Consider the following 14005-nt stretch of genomic DNA (forward strand, 5'->3'; position numbering starts at 1 on the left):
ACTCAATGACATTAAATGTTTTATTAATGTTCACTGTGTTCTTTGACCTCGCAGAGAACAGAAATAAAATCATGCAAAACAGTCACAATCCAATTTTCTGGAATACTCTTTGTGGAATATTTAACTGCTTGCATCTAGTGACCAAGGAAAATAAAAGATGGAAAGACACTTATTTTGACAGACACAACAGGTCTCGTCTTCCAAGTGCATTATCACGGATGGATTAAGCAGAGAGGAAGACGTCCCTGAGCAGATCTTTGGTTTGTTGCAACCTGCACTTCCAACAAAACCAAACATTTCATCACCACAGAAACAGACCCTTACTTTCCAAATACAACAAACTATTACATGTATGGCAACCTAAAAAAAAAATAAAATAAAATAAAATTAAATACACTCTTTGGGGACCGGTCACACTGACATTTTGACTTCACCAGCAGCAGTTCCAATAGTTGTCTGCATGCTATCAGCAAGTGTGTATATAATGCATTTCTAGTGCTCCAATAAAATTACAACCTAGTGCTAATCCAAAACAATGTAGCCAAGAAGAAGACTGAGGCAGCTGTTGTACATCAAGGGACAACTAAACATTCCACTTTTCTCTGCTCCTTGTGAAAAAACAAGTGAGTTTTTTTTTCTCAGTGGACTTTCAAATGGCACCAGACAAAAAACATTCACACTGGCATTGTCCAAATGTTAAGCTTGTGCATTCTTTACAGATAAATTGTTGTGCATTTTGAAGATCCATTTGCTTTTAAATAGGTTTGAAAACGAATGTTTACAACCATTTGATACACTTGAGAGATCTAGCATTAGCGTTTCAGACATTAATTTTGCAAGCACACAATTATGGTACCAACAGGTGACCTGCACAAAATTCTGTAGCCCCCAGAGAGTAGTTTACAGGGTTCTGCAACTTTCAGATGAAGGATATCAAAATAAGTGGAATTATTTTGAAAGGAGGTGCAAAGATAATCTACAAATCCATAGAAACACATCAGTGCACATATGCAAGTGTGGATTTACAACTAGATAAAATCTAAAAATGCAACTGCTCATGGCCCTTCCCCCAGCTACCATTCTCACACAAAAAATCCCCAAATATGACAAGGTAGGGATACAGGCATGGAGAATGTTGAACTATATACAAAGCAAAATGTAACTTGTGACGTTTGTGGACTTAACCAAAGATTTTTTTTGGTGCAAGTGTAGGGTTAAGTGGGTTGGGAGATGCTGCTAAAAGAAAAAAATGTTAATTTTGCTCTACACAGTGACAAGTGATCAAAAACAATCAGTAAATATTGGTTTAATATGCCTGGTGGATCTCCACTTCCCTGCTAAAAGAGAGTAAAATGACTATTCTGTATTATAAACTTGACAAATGCTTCTGCTTCAAACATGCCTCACACTATTTACAAATATAGAGTCTCACACAGTGAAACTAAAACTAATGGTGTCTTATTTTTAAGCCAGGTGCTGACAAATCAGAAAAGTTTTTTCATAATAATTAACAAAATGTGACGATATCTATACTTCTCTTTTTGCGGGCAATACTGTATCAAGTTCATAATGGCAGGTACTTCTTAAAATGTTTGAGATGCTTTTGACTAGTTTACAGAAATTGTCAAGGATGCTGCTTTGCAGATCAAGAACTTTCAGGGAAACCTAATGCTCTAACCCATAGATGGGAAATGTCCCTCCTGTGGGCCATAAAAGGCCCAGGACATCATTTGGTCTGGCAACCGCAAACAGGACTTGAAAGTCATAAAATCGAACTTTTTACATAGCAACATTATATTAAGTAAATTATAATAAGAACATAAATGCTGAAGGACAAGCAAAGGTGGGTGGGAGGAATTGGTGTTTTACGCCGTGCCAGCAGCTATGGCTATATCATGGCAAGGCAGCCAGCCCTGTTAACATATGCCACGTGCAGAGAAAGAACAGTGTGCCCAAGACGAGAGTTGAACCCAGGACAGCCAACCTTAACTGTATTGGTGACAGTGCCAACCGTTGCGCCACCGGACCGCCGAAGGACAAGCAAGGAATGTCCATCATGGGACATGACAGTAAAATATGACAGGACTGACACATTTGCTTCTTGTCAGCTGCCTGTATCTTGTGACAAAAAGAACAAGCTGGTGCAAGGCAGCCAGGAGTGTACATGCTGTAAAAGTTTACTGTGAAGAAACTATTGCCTGACAAAATATATCAGGCTAATTTCTAAGTTGATAATTTTGTATTGTCTGCAAATGGATGTTGCATTTCTGTGATTCCCATATTCCAGTCAAAACCATCTCAAACCAGCAGGCTAAGGATTCTTGGGCATTGCTTCCTTTATCGGAAATTTGACATAGGTTTTTAAAAACAAGCGACACTTACCTGATACACTTGCACCCATAAAAAGATACAGATTTTTATTTGATTTAGTGCACATGTACACAATACACACACTCTCTCTCTTTAATGAATATCTTTTCAACTCACCATGCACAGGAAACGTTTTTGAAACTTGCAACAATCTAGTGCTTTTTAGAGAGTATACATGCATAATGGCATTGTGATGGTCGGTTCCTGCCAGCCTGTCTGACTTGGCACACTGTTGTGTTCAGGCTCTTCGCACTATATGCTTTGTTTTATCATGGACCAGTCAAAGTATATATATATAAGTTTTACTGCCTACATGAAGTTCAGCAGATGATATGTGTTTTTAACAGAAATCATGATGCATTACAAAAATATAGGTCAGAGAAACAATATTCTGATGACTGAGCTTTTCTGGTGGGGGCAATACTAGGTAGGACTATTATGCAGGGACTACTTGTTCCCATAGTGAATTGGTCGACTCTTTATCCTACTGTATTTGTTACTTTTGTTTTGCTTGATGTTTGCAAAATATGGCATCAAAATAAAGACATCTGCTGACCAATAAACTATTTAATATTTAGCAATAGGTTTCATGGGAATTACTTAAAGCCTGACCATTACTCCTTAAAAATGATGTATATAAGCAATGATACATTAAATATCATCTGTACACCAAGTTTATGAGATAAGCAAAAATAATATACAATTATAATTGTATCATAAATTGTATCAGCTCCGAGTTAAAGAGATAAAGTAAACCAATTCAAAACTGTGCTAGAAGGTACTCAAACCACCGATACTACTTTAAACATTACATATTTTGAGTACTTTTGAATACTACAGACTACTATTTAAATTTGAATTATTCTTAATTTAGTGTTTCCTTATTAAAAGAAAAAAAAAATTTTTTGCAAAACAAGTTTAACAGCAGGGATATAAGAGAACGGTCAGGCAGAAAAATTCCTTAAACCTGCTTACATTTTTTTCTTCAAGCTACCATTGAATGTACTTTGATACAAAATTGTGTAAAATATTGCATCATCTGTACAAAACCATAGGGGAAATGAGGCAACCTACTAGCGAAAGAGCAAATAGTTCTCATCAAGTTACTACTCTACTCATAAATTATTGCTCTATTTTACCACCAAAATAGCTCAATGCAAAAATACTGAGGTCTCACACAAAAGGGAATGATCAGAGACAGGTGTCCCAATTTTCTAGCAATTTTCTTTGCACTCTCTGGACATAACATCATCAGACAAACAATTTCAAACTCAAAAGCCACTATTTGGATGCATTTTTTTCTTTGGTTCTAAAATTTTTTTGGAAGGGAATATACTCGTGTTTGAATGTAAAAAGGCTATCATTTGAAATGATGGTTTACTTTCTCACTATGGAAACCACACGTCATAGCGTCACGTGACGGAGAACAAGACTTCGTGGAAGCAAAAAAAGAGTTCCGTGTAATTTCTCTTATTATCATGTCACTGTCACTTGTCACTGAAAGGTAACTGGAGAATTAATGATTCTCTTACATTCATCTTCTGTTAAGGTTCAATACTTTGGGTTTAGTATTTATATCTGTCAAGGAATAATTTATTCTATACTGATAAGGTATACTACTGTATGTCAACTTTGAATTATATTCTGTCATTTTCTAGAATGTCATTATGATGAATTTGTGAGCTCTGATCATATGTCAGCTATAGAACAAATGCATGTCCAGTTACAGTAACAAAAACAAAAAGATCTAAAGGTCATGTGGAATATTTTCTAGTTTTATACATATAAGCACACAAAATCACTCCTTTATCATTGAACAAAAGTACTCAATTGTCTTCCCTTTCTAGAAAAATTGTTAACTATTCTTCCTAGACTGCAAGAATATTATTGCCATAAAACATGCCCACAAGATAAGCAAATAAATACATAAAAGATGTCATGGAATTCTTCAGTCTGTGTTCAAATGGCCACCTAAATGATCAAAGTGTGGAGTGAATGCAAAGTAAAAAGGTGTTTACCACAAGATATAAACAGAAGTGGTTTCTGAAAGTGGTTACCTATTTAAAAAAGGACAAGCAAACAAATGAATAGCTTCTTACAAATAACAAAAATTATGCACTTGAGAAATTATCTAAATATGTGTGATCATCACTGTCAATTTCCTAGGCAGAGGTACACACCTAGCCTCATCATTAAAAAATTAACATTTACCACATAATAGTGATCTCCATCCCATTACCACTTGAAATTCACATAGCTATATATGTGCACATGCATACACGCGAACACACACACACTCTCCTTGCTAACAGAAACTATTGGCTGCCATTGCTTGTTGATGATAACAAATTGTTCCTGGTGGAGTTTTTCGTGGGACGGGATGGTTTAGATGTAATTACAAAGCAGTAGATACCCAAGAAGTCACATATCTCCTGGCAAACAGCCAGGGAATATCGGCACATATCTGCAACCACAAATAACTACATGCACACACCCACATGCACACACCCACATACACCACAGAGATAAAGAAATGTTAATGGTATTACAAATGGCAAAAAAATATAAACAAATCTGTTACACTGAATAATTATAATGAAACAGTGGCATACTTTGAAACAATTAAGAGACCAAAGTCATTACCATTTCCAGAATCTCTTGTACTTGTTAGAAGATTTAAAAAAAACAAAAAAACCAACAGTTGTTGTGACAAGGTCACACTACTCACAAGACAAAGCCACAGGACCAGGTACTCATTACAGCAACAGTCAAAGTACTGATTGATGACAAGCAGCGCTGGACCAAATAAACTGCTGTCCCACAAGTCCATCTCACTCTTGGTCATGTGTGCAACCTGTCCACAAAAATCAGAGACTGCTAAAAGGCCTCGTTGAAAGCTCTATCTTGCTTCTCCTCCATCACTGTGAGGGACATGCTCTTGTCATCTTTCTTACTATTGCTTCTCCTACTGCTTCTCTAATTGTTGTGTCTTTGGTAGCAAGCTTAACAAGAAAAGCCTAAGTATGTCTTAGTCTAAAACAACTTATTCAGAAGGGCAGTTACAGAGGATTGCTTGAAGAATGAATGGGGTAACAATTGGTGAAAACTGAATGCAAGTTACATTGCTCTGCAGAAGGAGATGAGCAGGCGGACAAGTTATTAGACATCAATAAAGTGAGAGAAAGGTTAATAATTGGACTAGTATTACGTAGACTGTTGTTAGGAGTAATGCTTGTGGAAGAAATGTATTATTAATGCACACTTTGAGGATTTGATGGTGGGTGAGTGGTGGATGTGAAAGGGAGATGGTTCCATTGTTTTGTTGCACAGCAGCTAAAAAGCCAGTATTTAATGACAGGGATAGCATAGAATTATCAGTCAAAGAGTGGAGTTATCTATCTAGGATGTTACAGTTGATAACATTATTTTAACTACAGCATTAAGTAAAACTGAAGTTAACACTATAAGAACAACCTGCAGAGTTGATAAAGTCACAAGTTTACAGTAAAATATCAGACATCTCCTTTATACACTATACCCTAACCAGATGTAAGAATACTAAACGGAAGCATTTTTCACAAGTTAAAATCTTTGTTGTAAATAAATATTATTAACATAAATATTGGTAGATTATTTAAATTTTCTGAAAGACATAAGCCAAGAAAAGGAACAAGAAACAAGTTTGTTTCAAAGTATTTAAAAGTACAATACACACCACCAATCTGTTGGTAACTTTGGCAACCACAATGCCAAAGGCCAGTATGTAAAGACAAGGATGATTTTCATAAACAGATGATGGAGATTTATATGCTACCATCAGTGTCAGACCAATCACTGCTGCCATTGGAAAAAGTGGAAAAATTGTGCTTGTACCCTGGAAAAAAAAAATCAAAAGCTATTGCATATACTGATATCAACTGTTAAAGTGAAAACAAAACCATAAACAAATGGCTCATACATTTCAACTGTAAATAAAAACATGCACTATTTACTAAATAACTGCAAGTATTCATAAACAGCACATTAATAACTTCTGGGGGTATCACAGTCTAAAAGCTTTTCCAAGAACCCAAAAAAGTATCTTACGAAATAAGAAGTGTCAAACAAATGCACACACACTTTAATGACTATGGATTCCATCAGGTGCATTTATAGACGTATAATCATACTTTTCCAGACTAGAGTTAAAACAACTGCTTATCATACCAGCTAAGCATGCAGCTTAGTGGAAATATTAACAGTGTACATTATGAGAAAAATATTACTAACTGCAACAGTAGACCCGTTCTTCCCTACACCACCTTCCATAAAGATGACACCAAAATTTGATCGTAGCTGTACTATGCAACCAAAAATGCTGAAGTAGACTGGAAGCATCTTCATTTTTAAACAAAGGACAGGCAACTGCAGATGTCATAAAAAGGTGGCATTTTTATAGCATGTGTAAGTCTACATAGTATTAGACTGTAAAGAAATAAACATCAACTCTCACTTTCAAATATTCATTCTTCCATTCTTGTGCTCTATATAAGTGCACATATATATAGGCATGCAGTTTTCATTTTACTCCCAGGCCCTGACAGAGCTAACCTCCAATTCTCACCATCACAATGTCGCGCAGCTACTATGCTCTGATAAAAATTAGCTTACATTTTCCATGCCATAACATTTCCATTGCAATTCGAAACATGCTCTAATCCAACTAAACTTCAATTGAACCTATGTTCTGATGCCACTAACCTGCATTTCCCAAAAGCCTGAGCCAAAGATTGCGGTGAATATGTAAATTAACATCACAGACATCTGACCTTCTGTAACGTCCAGCCTGAAAATAATATAACAAAAGTTGTGCAAATTTCAACCAGAAACTGGAAATGCTTGATTGTTTTTTCCTTATTTGCGAGATGATAAAAATTCACTGCCAATGCCCAATGTGAATCCAAGAATTACAGTAAAACAAAACTTGTCAGGAAAGATAACATGGTAAGCATAACTTTTGAATGAGTCTCTGACCGTGAAAATTAAATGTTCTTTTAACTGTTTCTATTTTTTAAAGAAACATAAAAAAATTATAAAATTAATAATTTAATACTTAAATAAAAATGATTTGTATAATATTTTGAATACAGTATGACATTTAATTTGTAATACTGATTACCTCTTATTTTTCAAATGTTTTAACAATTAAATGGTCTCTCCAAAATGTTGTCTTGGAAGTACTTTGTACAATATGTTAGAAAAATTTATACAACTGACAATGATGCAACAAATAACATTTTTTTCAAACTATTTTCATTATACATGTAAAACAGACCTATTCTTTAAAAAAAAAAAAACTTACTTGTAAAATCTAAGGGTGCCAGACACATATGTCTGCCAATGGGCACAGTAAAATAGAAAGTAACCCATTAAATTTTCAAACATCATCCAGTTGGTTTCTTTCCCCAGGTTAAGTGCCACAGTGGCTCCCAGTGTGACAAACACTGTGCAGACATACAAGTGAAAACTAACATGCTTTATTGAACAGACCGTTAGTCATTCAAACAGCACAAAGGCTGCAGTAAAACCAATTTTGGAAACAGATTTTGGACTTGTTTCAGAAAACTTTTCAAGAATTGTGTGTAATATTGCTGCATGTCAATTGGAATGGAAAATTAATTTAAAAAAAAAAAGAAAATGTGTGAACCCTTGGAACCTTTCTCACCCAGACAGACAGCTGTACATGAGGGAACAAAACACTCTTCATAACTAAAAACAAATGAACCAACAAAATATTCTGGCACATGTAGCAAGGCAAAATACAAATATGAATAAGAAACAGAGGTAGAAACAGGAAAAAGGTGTGGAAAAGAAACTGACAATTCCATTAAAGTATAAACCTCAATGGCAACTGCAAAGACATTAAATCTGTATGCAATTTAACAACTTTCTTACAAAGCATGTGCTCGTCAATGCATATCATCAGTTTCTTTTTCTAAAAGTATGATTGCACTCTTTAAAAATGTTTGAACTTTGCTGTGTGCTCAACTGGATGTTGCACCATACTGCTAGACCACACTTAGTGACATGGAATCACAGCCATACCCATAGATACAGAATCACAGCCATGATCGAAAAGTTCTCCAAGTGAACTGCTGGAGTTGGTGCGTCGTGCCTGCTTTCCATCAATGGCATCTAGAGACTGGTAGATGAAAAGCCCCAAAGCTGCACCTGCAAATGGCCACCAGCTTACCTGCAAAAGTCAAATGGACAAGACTTTAGCTAACAGTGTTTGCAATAATCAAAAGAGGAAGCAGCAGCAAATCACTACATGGCTTGCTTCACAAACTTTTTTATGTGATAAAAAGCATCAATTAATCATAATTAATGATTGACACCATTGATTTGATGGGTTTGACACTCCAGAGACACAAATTAAAGACAGCAGAGATCATGGGGAAGTGTGTACTATAATACATGGCATGACACACATCACTTATCCCATGATACAACTAAAGCTGCTTTTAAGGTACCGGATAGAAGAATATTTTAAGCATATGAAGGGACTAAAGCAAGGTTTTGTTTTAAGTCCTTTGCTATTCTGTATTTTTCCTATCTGAACGTAAGACTGAACATAATGTGGAGAATATGATATTGACATTTTAGAGGAGCCGCTGGGCATTTTACTTTTGATGTGTGCCAACAACATTGCCACTGTTGTTTATTCCCTTGTTGGCCTTCAATATAAAATTAACTGTCTTCAAATGTTTTGTAACAAAATGAGGTCTTACAGTTGACACGAATAAAACAAACATATAAATATTTTAAAATGTTTTTTTTTTATTTAAGGATTGTGAAAAATGGATCTATGCTGGAAAACAAATTACTATAGAACCTTGTTGCTTTTATTTAGGTGTTATCTTCACATCAACATTAATGTGGGCTAATTGTACAGACAATTCATCTGGAAAAGCATTAAAAAATCTTTGCAGGAATCAGGAAGCTATATTTAAAGAACATCCCAGCAGACATAATCTTTAAAATAATTGATATGAAGATAAAACCTGTTCTTCTCTAGGGGTCAAGAGTTTTGAGAATGGAAACAGTAGGAGAATACAGAGGACGTGCACATAGCGTTTTGTAAGTAGAAACAAAACAGCGGAAAGAACGTTAAAAATGACACTGCCTAAGGTAAATGTGGCAGATTCCCTCTTGTAATGGAATTGTTAACATGAATTATCAAATACTGCTGAATGAATTATCAAATAACATTATCACAACAGAGACAATGCAATGTTACAACATACTGTATTTGCAATGTAGGGCTGGCAGGTCTAACTGGGTCTTTCAGGTTAGAACTTTACTGTGTAGTCATAGCTTTGGATATACATAGATGGGAAATGCAGATGGTTGGCAATCTTCCCCTGTTCATAACTACAGTGATAAAAAAATTTATGGATTGCTTTCATCAAAAATGGCGAAGCTCATTATTGTCTTTTCATGAATAGGGTGATCATCACCCTGACTTAATTAGAGCATCATATAAAAACCAGGTGTATCTTCTGAGATGTAACTGTTTACCCCTTAACAGAATCACTCATTTTAACCAAACGATCCTGAAACTAAAACTTCTGAATATGTGATTGCAGAAGCATGAAAGACCTGTACCACTTTCTGTTTCTACATCCTAAATACTCACCTCTAGGTAACAGATATGTTCCACTTTTTTAAAAAACCATTTTACGCTACCCTTTTAAGGTTCACCTTCTGCATAAGAACCTAAAGGGTAGTGTAGCCATTAAAGTTGCCCTATACATAACAGAATGCTCAAGAACAAGATCTCCATGACTATGTACTCCACATAAGGTTTATGCAGCGTATGATGCCAAAATCTTGCTTTATTATGCTGTAGACCCCAAAGGATATTAGTTAAATGATGAACAAAATAAACATAAAACGGTCACCATATGCTAATATTATTCTGAGCGAATTTTGATTAGAAACTAGGAAAGACAAGAGTAACAATATCAGATAGTGTTGTCACAGTCTTCTATTTCAAGCAGCTGAATTCATTCACACATGTTTTGAGCTATAGCATGCACAAGCAGGGTACTTGAAAGATGAGAACAGGTATCTTTCTGCAGCTTTGGTGCATGCATCATTTAACTGTTAAATCTGTGAATTATTAAATGCTTCTTTTACAATCAATATAGAAAGTTTCAGGGGGTGGGAGTGGAAGAAGGGTCAGAAGAAGGGGGGGGGGATTGGTGTTTTACGCCGTGCCAGCAACTAAGGCTACATGACGGCAAAGAAGCCAGCCCTGTAAACAGATGCCACGTGCAGAGAAAGAACAGCGTGCCTGAGACGAGAGCTGAACCCAGGACAGCTAACCTTCACTGTATTGGTGACAGGCGCTAACCGTTGCTCCACCGGAGCGCCTCAGGGAGGGTCAGAGGAGACCAAGTGTAAATTATATAAGTGCATCACCAAAATAAATATCAAAAGTGGCTAATAAGGATTTAATAATCTTAAATCAGAACTTATAAACAAAACAAAAGAATTAATAAATCACAAACACAAGGTGAAATGCTTTTAGAACAAAATAATCTGCAAAAGAACTAAGACCTTCAAAATGATAATAAATGAGTAAAAACTCTGCATCATATTGACAGACATCAAATGACAGGATTGATTTTACAAAATCAGGTGATGAAATGGTCTGTCATAAGTGAAGAGGAAGGATGCTAGGCTATCAGCATGACACAGAGATAGCGAAAATCTCACAAGATAATTTATAGTTCAGATACACACACTGGCCCTGACTAACTAGTCATAGCGATAGATCCTGCATCTTCACTGGCCACCACATATTAGCCTTCTAAAGGTCTGATGGGTTGCCAGTATCGAGTCCCATATTCAACCCACCATATAAAAAGACTAATGAGTATTAAAGGCAGTTTAGCTCTCATTACAGCTACAACTATGCATGCCAGTAATTTAGTAAAAATTCATGGAAATTTGGGAAAAAAGGCAGTCAGTGGTGGCAAAATCAAGACTCCCTTTACAACAACAACAAAAATCTGATTAACTGAACAATATCAAACAGGCATATCATGTTATAAAATAAGTAAAAATCCCAACTGATTATTTTAATGACTATATCTGCTATGATAAAAGGTCAGAGAGTTTATCTCTGTGAGTGTAATGGTCATTTTCTTGAGACAATGAATTGTCTAGATTTCTTGAAATGTTCTAATTCGGTTTCAAGTTGGAATTAATTAAAAATAAATTAAAGGCTATCCTGAGTGCAAATTTATTTAAAATGAGGGGATTCATTAAAAAAAATAATATTCAAAAATTCTGGGCGAAAAAAAAAATGTCCTGTTCATGGGATGTAGGTCTTTGAACTGAACATTGCTGTTCTCACCTGGGTTTTAGAAAGGGGACAAGACTTTATTTCCCTTAGCACCACACCTCAGCACTCTGAATGAGCAACATCTCATTAGCGCATGCTAGAACTAATGAACTTCAATGACAAGGTAGTAGTCTTCAGCAATGTCAGAAGCACAAATCTAGAAGCACAATAACTAAATTGACATTTCCTACAAAAAAAGGAGGTCTTAACCTCTTTCCAAAACTTTGAATTTGATAAGAACTGTAATGCTAAAGGAGCAGCATCTCATAAACAGAATTTAGTGCTTGAGACAAAAATGAGACATAGACAGCATAAGAAGGACATAAGGGTAAACAACAGCACTGATAACTAATGAAAGATAAATATAAAAGACTACAAGAGGAATCGGGAAACAAACAGTACAAACTGAGAGTTTAGTGAATCTTCAGAGGAAGACATGAAGTGGACTAGTGCACATTTAAATGATTTGATTGTGGGTAGGCGAAGATATAGAAGGGAAGAGAGTTACACTGTTTTGCTGCACACTGTGTACGAACGAATGTAGATCATATGTAAGCCTGAACGATGATTGTATGAGAGTATGTACAAAAATATAAAAATATACATAATGAGCACATTTTAAACTTACTTCATATATTGCATCATAGAAAAAGTTAAGTCATGAAGTTAACTACATTTTTAGGCAAATTAGTAGCTCATGTACAGCTTTTCCAAAAAGTAAGTTTGTTAATCTAAATAATATCCAGCAGTGTGTTCTGAAAAATGGGGCAAAAGTGAAGCATATCTGCTGCTTGTCAGAATGCAAAGTAGTGGTGTGAATAACCTATGCGCCATAGTCTCTATGAGTGCATGCATAACAACTGTAAAAATATTTTGACTTGTTGGTGAATTCAACTTTAAGCTACACTTCAACATTTACTGTCTTAATGCTATGATTCTTGTTATATTGCTGCAATTTTATTTTGCCTAATGAAAATAGTGGGAAATAAAATGTAACAAAGCTCATAAAATAAGTGCATGTGTACTGACCTACATATGTTTGTTGGGGGCCGATCTAGGTGCCAACCAACTGATGTGTTGTGTAAGTATTTGTCACGCATGAAATACAGTGCTTAGTGAAGTAATTATGAAGCTGTTTTCAACTCAAGAAGAAGTGAACACTACATTCTTCAAATGGTAGATTTTATTATGTGAACTGCTTACTCAAATCTGAAACAGCATTACCATACAATGAAAACTGAAAACACGTTAAGTGTTGAATGCTCCTTTTAGATTGTATTTTCCCCTTCTTCTTCTTCTCTCTATCTCTCACACACATTTGTCCCCACCACAACACGTCTATTTATCATTACTAATAGCAATACTAACCTCAGATTTCGCATCGGGGCTGTAGTATATGATGATTAACGTTGATACAATGTTTACAACGAGTCCAGCTATGGTAAGGAGATTTGGAGCTACCCATAATGGTATCTGCTCCACAAGCCATCTCCAAAACGGCTGTAGAAAAGGTTCCAACAACGACTGTCCTCCAGCACTGTACTTGTGTTCTGATAGTCGCTTTAGCTGCTGTTCGCTAAGTATCCGACCGGACCTCATCTCCGAACCCGTAAACAGGTCGGGGTTCAGTTTTAATTCCTTCATAGAACAGCAAGGCAGCTACTATATGACATGAAGTGAGGTTGCCTGAACAGAGGTGTTGTGCGAGCAAAGTCATATACTCCTCAGAGAGCCAGTCCGGTGTCAGCTGTGAGATTGGTTTCACCTCACGTCATCCACTACTTTGTGACAAACCGGATATGACAACCACGCATGCTCAGTCATCAGGTCACCGACTACCTGTCTTCTTGTTCCCACGTCGACGAGAAGAAATCGTCAAGTAAATCCACTGCTTTCATGCGACAATACCAACAGAGATTAGACAATTATTGAAATGCATAATTCGGATTTCGGATTTTGTATGACATACAAACCCTTACTCACGATGAATCAGTGTCTGGTGATTTGGCAATTTGGAAAGCTCGGATGATACACTATCTGACTTCTTCGCTACCAACATATATTCCGCGTCTCCTGTTTCAGCAAGTTCATGGTTTCGGAAACGATACACTTCACGAGTTATTCATTAAAAAAGGGACAAATCTCGAACCAGGAATTATGGCTATAGTTGCGGCCTCGATTTTCATTTAGTATTTTATTTATTATTTTTGTCTTTTTTTATAGTTTCATTCAGGATTTTTA

At 35.9% G+C, this 14005-nt stretch overlaps 1 protein-coding gene across 1 annotated transcript; it reads right to left on the reverse strand.

Moving 5' to 3' along the window:
* Nucleotides 1-6: 6 nt before the first annotated feature.
* On the reverse strand, nucleotides 7-13772 carry LOC112560592 (cholinephosphotransferase 1-like). Its single transcript, XM_025232525.1, has 8 exons — nucleotides 13133-13772; nucleotides 8455-8602; nucleotides 7712-7853; nucleotides 7111-7195; nucleotides 6640-6774; nucleotides 6086-6244; nucleotides 5099-5224; nucleotides 7-4850 (listed from the first exon to the last, which is right to left on the reverse strand). Exons 1-8 carry the CDS (start codon nucleotides 13406-13408, stop codon nucleotides 4686-4688), a joined length of 1236 nt encoding a protein of 411 aa, XP_025088310.1. The 5' UTR covers nucleotides 13409-13772; the 3' UTR covers nucleotides 7-4685.
* Nucleotides 13773-14005: the final 233 nt, after the last annotated feature.

Source organism: Pomacea canaliculata, linkage group LG3, assembly GCF_003073045.1.
Source record: "Pomacea canaliculata isolate SZHN2017 linkage group LG3, ASM307304v1, whole genome shotgun sequence".
NCBI classification, from domain to species: Eukaryota; Metazoa; Mollusca; class Gastropoda; order Architaenioglossa; family Ampullariidae; genus Pomacea; species Pomacea canaliculata.